At 54.9% G+C, this 13553-nt stretch overlaps 2 protein-coding genes across 3 annotated transcripts; one reads left to right on the top strand and one right to left on the bottom strand.

Annotated features, from left to right (window-relative positions):
• Positions 1-510: 510 nt before the first annotated feature.
• Chpf (chondroitin polymerizing factor) lies at positions 511-6549 on the bottom strand. Its single transcript, XM_042679303.1, has 4 exons — positions 5982-6549; positions 3727-4300; positions 2570-2749; positions 511-2225 (listed from the first exon to the last, which is right to left on the bottom strand). The coding sequence occupies exons 1-4, from the start codon at positions 6293-6295 to the stop codon at positions 969-971; spliced, it is 2325 nt and encodes a 774-aa protein (XP_042535237.1). The 5' UTR covers positions 6296-6549; the 3' UTR covers positions 511-968.
• A 380-nt stretch (positions 6550-6929) lies between these two features.
• On the top strand, positions 6930-13230 carry Tmem198 (transmembrane protein 198). 2 transcript variants are annotated; one of them, XM_042679278.1, is made up of 5 exons: positions 6930-7118; positions 7434-7638; positions 10326-10901; positions 12073-12275; positions 12579-13230. In XM_042679278.1, exons 2-5 carry the CDS (start codon positions 7473-7475, stop codon positions 12714-12716), a joined length of 1083 nt encoding a protein of 360 aa, XP_042535212.1. In that variant the 5' UTR covers positions 6930-7118; positions 7434-7472; the 3' UTR covers positions 12717-13230. The 2 variants fall into 2 exon arrangements, with proteins under 2 accessions (XP_042535212.1, XP_042535213.1); XM_042679279.1 differs by lacking the exon at positions 6930-7118 and having other exon boundaries at positions 7428-7638.
• The last annotated feature ends 323 nt before the right edge of the window (positions 13231-13553 follow it).

Genomic DNA, 13553 nt, shown 5'->3' with positions numbered 1-13553 from the left:
ACAGATGTAAGTGGGTGGGGCTACACGGGTGGGTGAGTGGGGGACAGCCCTGGTCCCAGCCCTAAGATCAGCAGAAGGGAGGGGAGGTCCCTGGTCCTCAGGCATGCTGGGCTGGTTTCTACTTCCTGCTCTCCAGGCCCAGCACCCCTCTTGGCACGGGGTAGGTGGGTGGCCCAGCAGGCCTGGCCCAGCTCCCAATGCCCCTTGTACCGGCCCCACCGGAGTCCCCGCCACAGGGGGGACAGGAGACCTTTCAGACCTTAGCTGGGCTTGGGGGTGGGAAGGGAGCCTTCTCAGGCTTCTCTCCCTCCAGACTGGTTTTATAAAGTGCTGACGAAATTGGGAATAAAGAGGCATAAAGAATTCTCTGTTATGTGTGTGACCCAGCGTGCGCGTGCACATGGTCTGGGGCGGGGCTGGACATCTGGGTGACTGGGTCCCTTTAAAATGAAATGCAGGCCAAGCAAGGACTGGCCCCTCCATTCTCAGTCAACTCTCCAGCAACTCCAATTACCAGTCCACATTCAGCCAGTTTATTAAAGGCAGAGCACTTCATTAGGGGTCTAGAAGGGAGAAGATGTCTCCTCCTTTCTCTTGGCTCCCCCTTCTCCAACAACTCATCTGCAGCCCAGCCTCCAGAACAAGACCCTGAAGGTGTGGCTGGCGTCAGGCGGGCAGACAGTACTGCATAAATACACGAAGGCCACAGCCTGAATCAGCAGCGTCAAGAGGGCAGGAAGACTAGGCTTGGGTCAAGAGGGGTGGCTGGGGGTGGGTGGGGAGTCATGTTCCCCATGGCTGTCCTGAGTCCAGGGACCTACAACCCAGACAGGACTAGGGGGCTGCCCCGGAGTCTGAGGCTGCAGCCACTCCTGTCCAGTAAGGCTGGCAGGCTGACTCCGGGTTGTTGCTGGGGAGGAGTGGGGCAAGGCGAGGCCATGCCAGGGCCCAGGGGCCCAGGGTGGGGATCAGGTGCTATTGCCCTGCTCCTGCTCAAAAAGCAGCATGGCGAGCTGGGTTCGGGAGCCGAGGCCCTCCAGCACACTCTGGCGGCAGCGGTGGTACAGATCCTCACTGAGCCGTGCGCTGCACGACTGGGCCCGGTAGCGCTGTAGCAGGGCTGGCTCCACGGCTCGCAGCACGTGCAGGTTAGAGAACCGCAGGAACAGCTCGTACACATCCAGGCTCTCCAGCAGCTCCTCCTCCTGCTCTGAGGCTGCGGCCAGCCGCCCACGGGCCGCCACGTAGTCCGAGTTGTAGAAGCAGGCCTCGCTGGCTGCTTGGCGATCAAAATGGCCTGTGTCACGGCCCAGCTCTGGTGGTCCAGGCCCTTGTGGTGGAGCAACGGCTGGGTGGAAGGCTTGGAAGTGCATGGGAAAGAAAGCCTGCCAGCCAGAGATGGCGTGCATGCGGCAGCGATTCAGGAAGTCAGGAGTGAGCACTGTGTCTGGCCCGGCCAGCAGGAACAGTGTGTCCAGTGGGTGCTTCTTGGACAGTAGATCCATGAGGCGTAGTGGGGAAGGTGCAGCCGTCTGCACACTGAGCCAGGGCACCCGGGCACCAGGGAAACGCCGCTCTAGCTCCGCCACGTGGGCCTTGACAGGTGCGAAGACATCCGCATGGGCCGCCCGCTGGGCCTGGCGTGGCTCATACAGCAGCAGCAGGGTCAGGGCTGCTGCGTCTCCAGGCTCCAGGGCTGCAGTGGCGAAGGCCTCCAGGAAGCCAGGAGCCAGATCACATTCGGCTGCAGCCAGAGGCAGCAGCACAGTGAGCCGTGAGGCCTCAGTGACATAGGGCACAGGCAGGATCTCCACGCGGCTCAGAGGCCGCAGGAGCTGCACCCGGTGGGTGAGGGGCCGGCGGCCACCCTGGGGGGTCTGTGCCTCCAGCTGCAAGTCTAGCATGTACTCCATACCCCTGGCCGGATCAAAGCGACGGTAGCCATTAACCAGATGCTGCATCTGGAGTCGCAGGACTGGGTGGTAGCGACGGTTGAGCTCCTCCAGGGCTGCTCCCAGAACATCAGCCACATCCGCCCGGTCAGCCCCATGTAGTGGGCAGCGTGGTGAGCCATCGGCACAGGAGAAGGCATGCTGCTCTGTGAAATAGTCCCAGCGAAGGACTTCAAATCGTGAGGCAGGGCGGGATGGGGCTGGAATGCCCACTGGCCAGGCAGCAGCCCGCTCCCCATCAGCTGCCAGTTGGCTGGTGTTCTGGATCTCCCACTGGGACAAAGAAAAAAAAAAACCATGAACGAGGGGGTCCCTGGGCAGCCTATAGCTTGGGGGTGGGGGGGGGGGAGGAGGGGCAGTGTCTATGTAGGCACTCAGTGCCACTCAGGATAAACCCCTAGCCGGCTGCCAGTCTCTGCCCACCCAGTTCCCCTCCTCCCACATCCTTTCCATGCCTGGAAGCAGCCAAAAAGGCAAAAAGGGGGATTTCTGATAGCTCCTTGGAGAAGATGAAAACAGACAGACTCAGAAGCAGGCCTGCTCTGTGATTCTAGTACTACCTCTTTTTCCCACTGGGATATCCCCTCTACCTTCTCTCCCCTGTCTCTAGGTCATACCTGCAACTCCTGGATCTCCTTGTATGTGCGCTCCAGCTCTGCTCGGGCAAAAGCCTTGTGCAACTGGTACATGTGCACAGGGTCACGGACAGGGTAGGCTGTCAGGGCACTTCGGAAACGAGGGTCCCCATCGTTCACAAGCTCCCCAGGGCTCAGCTCCAGATAGCTGTAGTGCACCCCCTGGGGAAAGTAATGGGAGGAGTCCACAATGGAGAAAATGATGAAACTGATTTCCCTTCATCTTTGCTGAATTCCAAGACTTTTTTTTTTGGTTGTTGTTGTTGGTTGTGGGACTTGAACTCAGACCTTAGGCACTGTCCCTGGGCTCTTTTGCTCAAGGATAGAGCTCTACTACTTTAAGCCGCAGTGCCATATCCAGTTTTCTGGTGGTTAATTGGAGATAAGACTTTCATGAACTTTCCTGTCGGTACTGGCTTGAATCCTCAGATCTTAGCCTCAGCTTCTACTTCCAGTTTTTTGGTGGTTAATTGGAGATAAGAGTCTCATGAAGCTGGGTGCTGGTGGTTCATGCCTATAATCCCAGCTCCTCAGGAGGCTGAGATCTGAGGATTGTGGTTCAAAGCCATCTTGGGCAGCAAAGTCCTCATGAGACTCTTATCTCCAATTAACCACTCAAACTCTGGAAGTAGAGCTGTGGCTCAAAGTGGTAGAGTGCTAGCTTTGAGCAAAAGAGGTTAGGGACAGTGCTTAGGCCTTGAGTACAAGCCCCATGACTAGGGAAAAAAAAAGATTCTTATGAACTTTTATGTCTGGACTGGGTTTTCTGTGGGTTTAAGTCTCCCATAGCCAGTTGTGTTGTGTGCCTGCTCACCTGTGAATTGGAAATGCAGCCTGCCTCAGAGATGCTCATGAGGCACAAATAAAATAGTAACTAACATGGACCACCTACTATGCTCAAGGTTCCCTTATTTTCTCTGATCTGTATCATAACTCTGGGTAATAATTATTTCCACTGGCATGCATGAGGGGATTACAGCTCAGACTTCACAATTTCCCCCAGGTCACAGGGACAAAGATGACAGAACTGGAATGGAAATCCAGGCCTATAACTCTGTCACCCCTTGCTTCTCTATGCAGGAGAAGGGAAGTGAGCCAGATCAGATAGGAGGCACTAGTAGGGGGGCTGATGGTCCCACCTCGTGGTCACCAGTACAGCCCACTCCAGTAGCATCAAGGATGCAGCGTCCCAGCCACTCATCAGGGCGTGCACTGACAATGTCGTTGCGGCAGCCTTCCAGGTGGGGGCGCAGCTGCTGTAGCAGCGTGCGTGACAACAGCACCCCAAAGCCTCCGTGGCAGTAACGGCCTGGGGTGGGTTCCCCACCGATGAAGTCCTGGGGCCGGCCAAGGTAGAGATGGGTAGCAGTGGCCAGACTGAGGTGGCCAGTTAGGCGTGCCAGTTCATGAGCTTCGGTGTAGGTGGCATCAGACACTAGGAAGAACCAATCAAAGTCATCTCCGTGCTGCTCCAGCAGGTGGCGTAATGCCAGGTGCAGGTGTCCAATAGGCCGCTCCTCACCCAATGTTACTACTGCCATTCCTGAAGGTATCCGTCGACCACGAGCGCCTGTTAGGAACACCACGCGTTCTAGCCGGTGCCCCAGAGTTCGATTCACGGCCACACCCAGTGTGTGCAATGTGGCCTGTGAGGTCATAACTGCCACCAGAAGCTTCTGCCTGATGCCCAGCTCTGTGCTGATGTATCGAGTCCTGGGAAAACAGAAAGCCATAGAGTTATTAAAAAGACAAGGCAGAGCCTGGTGATGGTGGCTCATGCCTGTAATCCTAGCCACTCAGAAAGCTCAGATCTGAGGACAGTGGTTCAAAGTTAGCCAGGGCAGGAAAGTCCATGAGATTCTTCAATTAACTTCAAAAAAGTCAGAAGTGGAACTGTGGCTCAAGTGGTAGAGCACTAGTTTTGAACACAAAAACTCATAGACAGCCCAGGCCCTGAGTTCAAGCTCCAGGACCAGTACAAAAAAAAAAAAAAAAAGACAAAGAGCCTGGTGCTGGTGGCCTACCGCCTGTAAGCCTAGCTACTCAGGAGGTTGAGATCTGAGGATTGCAGTTTGAAGTCAGCCTGGACAGAAAAGTCTAAGAGACCCTTACTTCCAATTAACCAACAAAAAACTAGAGTAGAAGTGTGGCCAGCCTTGAGTGAAAAGGCCAAGTGAGAATATAAGGCATGAATGAAAGCCTCAGTACTGGCATGCATGTGTGTGCACACAGACACAGGTATACACATGCCAACAAAGCAGTGGGAGACAGCATACACACATACATATGAATAAATTTATTTTCTCTGGGCCTGTTCCCTCATCAGTTAATAGGATGAGAATAACTTTTAGGTGTTATACTTTTGGAAGAGGGTAATATCCATGCAGATATGAGGGAAATATACCAGGTCAGAGTCCTGCTTTCACTACTTAGTCTCTCTCTCTCTCTCTTTCTTTCTTTCTGTCTTTCTTTCTTTCTTGTTGTGGGGCCTGAACTCTGGGCCTGAGTGCTATCCCTCAGCTCTTCAGCTCAAGGTTAGTGCTCTATCACTTGAGCCACAGCGCCACTTCTGGCTTTTTCTGTTTATGTAGTGCTGAGGAATCAAACCTGGGGCCTCATGGATGCAAGGTGAGCACTCTACCACTTCCCAGCCCCTACTTGGTCATATTCTTGAGTACATTACTTAATCTAAGCCATCTGTAAGACAGAACTGATCCTCTCTGCTTAAAGCCACCAATTCCTCAGTGCATCATTTACATGTTTGTTTCTAGATAAATATGCTACCATTATACCAAAAGTATATCACATAAGTAGAATAAGAAAATACATGGCACAGATTTGTATTGAATGTATTGGAGGAGGGCAAACTATGACAGCAATTCACCTTTCTAAGGCAGAAGGTAGTTGAAGATCTGGAATATGAACTCTCCTATTACTTAAGGGAAATTAGTTCAACTCATGGGCAGACATCCCAGTACATGGGCACAGTCCTGCCTCGCCAGCCTCACCCAGAGGTGGCCCCTGTGACCCCTCTAGGAATGAGATGGAGGTCAATCTCACTTCTCTTCTTTTTCTTTATATACTCACTTAATATAGCAGTCCTTTAATTCCAGTAGACCAGCTAGGGTCCTAAGAGGACCTTTGGGGGACCACCAGGTGGAGCCGGTTTAGCATAGAGGCGAGTTCAGCTCAGGCCAGCATGAAACGCAGGGATAGACCCAAACTAGCCCTACAGCTCACGGTAAGGCTGAGCCATCGGAAGTCATCGGGCTCAAAGACTTCCTGGCCCGCGAAGCCCCTTCCTTCCGGAGCCTGACCCGGCCCCCGGGGACTCCCGTGCGCACGCGACCCGGCCGGTGACCCGGGGGTGGGGCGGGTGGAGCTCATCCAGTACCTGACGGCCTTCTTGGCGGCCTGGCCGGGTTGTGCCGGATGGTAGGGCAAGACACGCGGCTCCCAGTTCTCCCCGGTGCCTTCGCCGGCCCCGGGCCTCTCGCGCTCAGCTCCAGGCTGCACCGAGTTGGGCCGGCGCGCCGCGTTGGTGTTGCCGCGCGGCGGCAGCTCAGACTCCCCGGGTTGGGGCGGCCCCGGGCCGCACGGCTCCTCCACCCAGGTGACGCTGAGCAGGCTCAGGGTGAAGCCCAGGGAGATGCCCACGGCCACGGGCCCTGCGGGCCGCAGCACCGACAGCAGCAGCGACGCCCGCATGGCGCCCGGACAGCGGGCCCCCGGCCCCCGCGCAGCCCCAGAGCAGCCCGGGCAGGCTCCGAGGGGGGCGGGACCGGGGAAGGGGCGGATCCGCAGGGCCCGGGCCCCGCGAACGAGCCCGCGCCCCCCACACCGAGCGCAGCCAGCGGCCCGAGCCGACTCTCCCGAGCGTGGCTCCGACTTCCCTCCAGCTGCCCTGGGGGCCGGAGCTTCCAGCCGCGGCCGCCAGGGTCCGACGTGTCACTGCTAGGACCCCGCCCCCGGGGCGGGACCTCGGCCCCAGTTACCGGAGAGGGAGGAGAAGGGGGAGGTTGGAAGGGGGGGAAGGGAAGGACCCCCGGAAGTGCCCCCTCCTCCGTGCCGGAGAGGGAGACGGCGGGGGCGGAGTCCCCAGACTCCCTCAGCGTGGTTGGTGCGTCCCGCGTGACGTCAGGAGCTGCCCGCCCCTGCCTGGATGGTGCGCCCTGAGTGACGTCAGGAGCAGAGGCCGGAGCTGTCCATCAGCACCAGAGGCCGCGGGCGGGCTCAGGGCATGGGGCCGCGGCTCTGGGGCGGCTCGAGCCCCTGCTCCTGCTCCGTTCCGGTCCACGGACCCCGCGTGAGGCCCCGGACGCCGCAGGACCTCAGTGTCAGCCGGTGTAGGAGGTGGAGCGGCGCCGCCGTCGCCCAGGGACCGGTCCCTCCGGCCCAGCAGCCCCCTTCCCCGCACGGCGGACTTGCCCCGGACCCCAGTCCGTGGGAGTCTCTGGCGCCCCTCAACCCCGGCCTCTCCGGCCCCTGCACAGCCTCTCTCGCTCAGAAGCTCAGATCGCCTCCTGTCCAGGTAGATTTTGGACAATGACAGATCCAGCCTCCCCCTCCTTGATGGGTATCCTGGCCGCCGCCGCCGCGCCCGCAGCACGCTGCCCTCATCCTCCCCCCAACCCAGCCGATTTTAACTTTTCCCCAGCCCTCTGTAACGAGGCACTTGTGTTTCCCTTTGTCTTCGCTCCCCACTCCAGGGATGCTTTCAGAGCAGCGTGATGTGGGCACCACTCCTTTGTCCACCGTGTCCTTGCCGGAGTTCTCCCACTGCCACTTTCATCCTAGTGGGGACCCAGAACTGACTCCTCCTTGACCCCAACTTCCTCCTTGTCAGGTTGACCAGGGTGGGTGACACCCCTCGGGTCTCAGCACCATGCCAGGCACTATGGAGACACTGCGGTTTCAGCTGCTGCCCCCTGAGCCCGATGATGCCTTCTGGGGCGCACCCTGTGAACAGCCCCTGGAGCGCAGATACCAGGCACTGCCGGCCCTCGTCTGCATCATGTGCTGTTTGTTTGGAATCGTCTACTGCTTTTTCGGTGAGAGCTCCCCCCCCCCCCCATCATCCTCCACCTAAACTCCTAACTGCTTCCTTAAGTCCTTTTTATGGGGTCCCCAAATCTCCAGACTCCCTCCATAAAATAGCTACCGTTTTTATCTGTGATCTAACAAGGTTGTAGTGTATCTACACTCTAAATTCTAGAAGACACAGGTGTTTCAGTCAGGCCTCCTGAATTTGAACTTGGCTCTGTAAGTTTGTAATTGTGATGCCTTGGGCATATCAACCTGTCTGAGCCTTAGTTTTCTCAGCAGAACAAAGGGACCAATGATTTTTGTTTTACATGAAGTAGGCATATGATTGAATAGGCACTCAATAGATAGCTATTGTCTTGAAGATGTGTTTGGAGACTGCTAGGCAGGCACTGAAGACGCTTAGGGTGATTAAACATAGTCCTTTACAACAGGGCATATTGTATGACGGGGGAGAGACTCCTGGAATATTCACACTTGTGATACATATTAGAGTGGGCTGGATGTAGTCACACATGGCAATCGCCTACAAGGCAGACTTGTAATGAAGGCTGCTGTGAAGAGTTGTACGGGGGTGGGGTAGGTGTGGTGGTGCACACATGTGAACCCCCAGCACTAGGGAAGCTGAAGGAGGATGATTGAGGGTTCAAGGCCAGTCTGGTCTACAAAGGTAAATGTCTTAAAAGTGAGTTAGACAGGATGGGTGCTGTGTAAGGTAGCTCAACTGAATAGGCAGATGGGTGTTAAAATCCAGCTTGTGCTCCACTTGTTAACCTTGAGGCCTCGGTACTGGCTGCTGTACCTAGAGAAAGGTACATCTTTTGGGGCTGGGAAGGTGGCTCAGTGGTTAGAGTGCTTGTCTTGCATGCATGAGGCCCTGGGTTTGATTCCTCAGTGCCACATAAGCAGAAAAAGCCAGAAGTGGCTCTGTGGCTCAAGTGGTAGAGCACTAGCCTTGAGCTGAAGAGCTGAGGGACAGCGCCCAGGTCCAGAAAAAGAAAGTACATCTTTTTCTAACTTGCCACAATGCTGCCTAATGAGCTAATGGCAGCTCAGGGTAAGTCCCTAGTGATTCTATAGCAAGCTACACAACTTCAGATAGGAGAATGGGTTCTAGAGTTAGGGGCCTGAGGAAAGCTTACAGCATAAGGATTTTAAGTGGCCAGAATCGGTGGTGGCAAACAAAGTAGGCTGCAGGTTTGGGCAGGGAACTGGAAAGATTTGTTTCTAACATGTATATCTCCCCCTGGAATGGGCGGGCAGATGCGGTGGGAGTCAGATGGTTCCTCCCCTTCTACCTCCAGACTCTGGGCTACAAACCTGAGGAGTGCGCAGGAGGGTGTGTCCCTAAGGGGTCCCCTAAGAGTCTGTATGACCTTTCCTTTTTCACTGCCCATACCACTCCCTCTGCATGGCTCTCTGCAGCCTTTTAATATCCAACCCTGTTTGATGTTCTTGCTTTTAGACTCTGAGCCCTTCCTTGTCTAAACCTGGTGTCTCTCTGACCCCAGAACTCCTGGACTCCATTACCCTCACTTTAGAACCAATCATCTTTTTATTGTCTTTCTCTTTGTCTCACCCTGATTTCTTGATCTCATTGACTTCCATCTTATCAAGTATTTAGACCTACACCTTCCTCACTCTTTCAGGAACTGTTATTAGGTATATTGGCCCTATAACCAACTCTTCTAAAATCACAATTCAACCATTTCTCTCTACACGGCTCTTTAATTTCCTAGGATCCTGTATAAGCCCTAATGGCCTCCCTCCACCTCACCCCATTAGCTCATTACCATGCATCCCCCTCAGCCCCTTCATGACTCCAAGCTCAGATCCCTGGTCACTCCTAACTCTGATCTCTATACACCCACCAGTGGATTGTTCTTAGGATCTCAATATCCTCATTTCTCTCAGTGTTCCCCTTCTCAGAAACTTTTTTGTTTTTTTGTCGGTCATAGGGCCTGAACTCTGGACCTGGGCGCTGTCCCTCAACTCTTCAGCTCAAGGCTAGTGCTCTACCATTTGCACCACAGCGCCACTTCTGGCTTTTTTTTTCTGCTCATGTGGTGCTGAGGAATCAAACCCAGGGCCTCATGTATGCAAGGCAAGCACTCTAACACTGAGCTACCTTCCCAGCCCCTCAGAAACTTTTTAACTTCTACTTCTATCAGCCTTCTTGATTCACAAAGACATCATCTTCCAGAACTCCTCCCCGACCAACCAGCTCTCTCTCCTCTAACACTGCTGTATCTCTGAAACCCTGTGATGATTCCGGAGTCTTTCTGAACCTGTGTGATCCCCCCCATCTCAATTCTGAGTTTCAAATACCCTATCTTTGAACAGTTCCTCCTTAAAGACCCCACTGACTCTATTGCTGGTCTTCTGACTCCAGTGACTTTTACTGTGTCCTATGATCCAAACCCTGAATGTCCTGTCACACGTTTATTCTTGACTCCCTCCAGTGACCCCTATCGCAATAATCATATTTGTTTTCCTAGTGATTCCCAATGAATATAGCTCTCTGACTCCCTCCAATCCCCATCACTGATGCCATCACGACTCCAGTGAACCTCAATTCTCTGTTGTCTTGGTGACCATGTTCTGACTCCTCTGTGTCCCCATCTCTCAGACTCTCTGACTTCCCTCAGCCAGGTGACCTTACTTTGGCTTCTCACTGGCCCTGTTCCCCCCGCAGGTTACCGTTGCTTCAAGGCAGTGCTCTTCCTTACGGGGCTGCTGTTTGGCTCAGTGGTCATCTTCCTGCTATGCTACCGAGAGCGGGTGCTGGAAACGCAGCTGAGTGCTGGGGCAAGCGCAGGCATCGCACTAGGCATTGGGCTGCTCTGCGGGCTGGTGGCCATGCTGGTGCGCAGTGTGGGCCTCTTCCTGGTGGGGCTGCTGCTCGGTCTGCTGCTCGCCGCTGCCGCCCTGCTGGGCTCTGCACCCTACTACCAGCCAGGCTCTGTATGGGGCCCACTGGGGCTACTGCTGGGGGGCGGCCTGCTCTGTGCCCTTCTTACCCTGCGCTGGCCGCGTCTACTCACCACCCTGGCAACCGCCGTGACAGGGGCAGCACTCATTGCCACGGCAGCGGACTACTTTGCTGAGCTGCTACTGCTAGGCCGTTATGTGGTGGAGCGACTGCGGGCTGCTGCTGTGCCCCCTCTCTGCTGGCGGAGCTGGGCCCTGCTGGCACTCTGGCCTCTGCTCAGCCTGATGGGCGTTCTGGTGCAGTGGAGGGTGACCACCGAGAGGGACTCCCACACAGAAGGTAAGAAGGCACAGGCTAGGGTGAGCATGGGAGAAGGGGCTGTGCAGATGGCTGTGGGTCTGAGGAGTTGGGGGAGAAGGGCCAGAAGCTGCACACCAAAAGCAGAGGGCTTCAGTGGGGTTAGAGAGCTGACTTGCTCAGGGTCTGGGAGGATAAGATCAAGTACCGCCAAGTACGACCTTTCATGCCACACTACATATGGATACTGTAGATACAAAGCAATAAGGTTGGGGTTCAAATTAAGTGAGACAGCTGCCTGCCTAGCAAGCATAAGACCCTGGGTTTGAACTAGTACCACCACAATAAAAAAAAAAAAAGGAAGAGATTGAGCATGTGGCAACAGTGGTAATGTGCTTACCCGACATGCACAGGATACTGGTTTTGATCACTGGCACCATAAAACAAACCTAAATCTACCAGAAAAAGTCTCTGCTCCATGAGCATACACCCAGGGTAGGTGAGAGACAGATGAACAAAAAGCAAACAAGGAAATTCCAGTTGTGCAGAGTGGTACCATGGAGATACACATGGTCATAGGAGAGAGTACTTTATGTTAGGCTATGTAGTCTAGGGTAGTCAAGGAAGGCCGCTTAGTTGAGAGACATAGAAGCAGAGACCTGAAAGGGAGCTTGAGATGAGAAACCCTGGCTTGTTTGAGCAAATGGGGCTGGAGGATGCAGGTGAAATGGGCTGATATTGTGGGCTTTTTGGACCATGCGGAGGAATCTGATTTTTCTTAGAAGGCAGTGAGATGCCATTGGTGGGCTTAAAGCCAGGGAGGATGTAATGCAACTTGTTGTTTGGGATGCTTATTTTTCTGGTGTGTGCAGAAATCTTAGAGGGAAGCCAGCAGAGAGGGGAAGCAGTGAGACCGCAGACCTGAAGCTGTCCGTTTAAATATGAGGGTAGCTGAACTGCCAATCACCCACGGCACAGGATTGGGAGGGAGGGGGTACTTGGAAAACTAGAAATCTTACAGAAGACTTTCAGAAGAAAAGAACTGCAGGAAGTCTCACCTGGGAGGTGGGAAGGCCAGGAAAGGAAGTAGAAAGGTGGAAGTAATGGTGGACAAGGGGAATCTAGAAATCTGAAGCCACTCTGTGGAAAGAGGGTGAGGGACTGGGGGAGAAGAGGCAGGTAGACCTCTAAGTCCCTCTGTCTGTCCCTCCAGTGGTCATCAGCCGGCAGCGAAGACGTGTACAACTGATGCGGATTCGACAGCAGGAAGAGCGCAAGGAAAAGCGGAGGAAGAAGAGACCCCCTCGAGCTCCACCCAGAGGTGCTCGGGCTCCTCCAAGGCCTGGACCCCCCGATCCTCCTTATAGACGCAGGCCAGTGCCCATTAAACGCTTCAATGGAGATGTCCTGTCCCCGGTGAGCACTCTGAGCCCTCAGCCCAAATGGGAGTCCTGTCTAGGCAGGACTGGACTTCCTTCAGGCTGGTCACTGGTGGTGGTTATCTATGAGAACCTCTGCACCACAGCCTGGGTGGGGCTGGGGAAAGGTGTCCTGAATATGGAGTTTGAGTGGGATGGAGTGTATGGTGGAGTCTTGGACTATGGATTCAGTATGGAGAGTTCCTGGGTCTGTAGAGGCAAGGAGAAAATCATACTTGTGGGGTGTAAGGAGAGGTAGGGTCTACAGTGGAACTCACATCTGTGCTTAATGTCCCAACAGAGCTACATCCAGAGTTTCCGGGACCGGCAGACAGGGAGCTCCTTGAGCTCTTTCATGGCCTCGCCTACAGATACGGACTATGAGTATGGATCCCAGGGGCCACTGACAGCCTGCTCAGGCCCCCCTGTGCGGGTGTAACTGTCTCCCCACCTGTTGATTGACTCTGTAGTCACCAGCTCTGCCAGCTGTGGGAGCCTGCCAGGTCACTACCCAGGCCTTCAGCTGTCTCTTTCCTCTCTCTGGAGAGAATTGGCCTGGCCACAAGAAGAGGGCATCTGTCTCAGGCTAGGCTTGGCCTGAGAGGAAAGACCCGTCTCAAGTTCCCAAGGGGCCCCTAAGGAACTGGGGGTGTGAGCCTCATTGGGGTGTGCTCAGGGTTGTAAGTATGTGGCCTGCGTATGCGTCTGTAGGAGGGGGTAGGCTTGGAGAGACTCTGGACCCTTGCCTTAGGTTTCTGATTGGTAGGGTTCTCCAGGGCTAGCCTGCCTCCTTTCCCATTGCTGGGGTCCCACGGGCTACTCTCAGGCCACTTTCCTGCATGTCTACATGGAGGAGGCCTGCCTCCCTCCCTGATCACTCTGCCTTCCAACCACTCATCTAAGAGTTCTTGTCCTTATCCACAGGGCAAACCACAGCCCCCCTCACCCTGGTACTTTGGCTTCTGCAAAACCACCAGCCTGAGGGCAGTGGCAGGGAATGGGGTGGGAGATGCTGCTCTGGGTTGGGTTGGGGAGGAGGGTGGAGGGAGAGGGCTCAAATGCACGGTGCATGTCTGGTGTCTGTTATACCACTCTGGACACCTCATGCTTCTGTCTCCCCACCACCGTCCCTATTTTACATCTTTTATAAATGTGCCAAACTCTGTGGCCTTGGCCAGGAGTGGTGGTGTTCAGTGGTTGGTACTTCCATAGGTCAAGCTGGAAGCTCTGTATCGTCAAGATCCTGGGTCATTTACTACAGGGGCTCCAGGGAAGG

Source organism: Dipodomys spectabilis, unplaced genomic scaffold, assembly GCF_019054845.1.
Source record: "Dipodomys spectabilis isolate Male_0828 unplaced genomic scaffold, ASM1905484v1 ptg000051l, whole genome shotgun sequence".
Classification (NCBI taxonomy): Eukaryota; Metazoa; Chordata; class Mammalia; order Rodentia; family Heteromyidae; genus Dipodomys; species Dipodomys spectabilis.
This window is presented reverse-complemented; position numbering and strand designations above follow the sequence as displayed.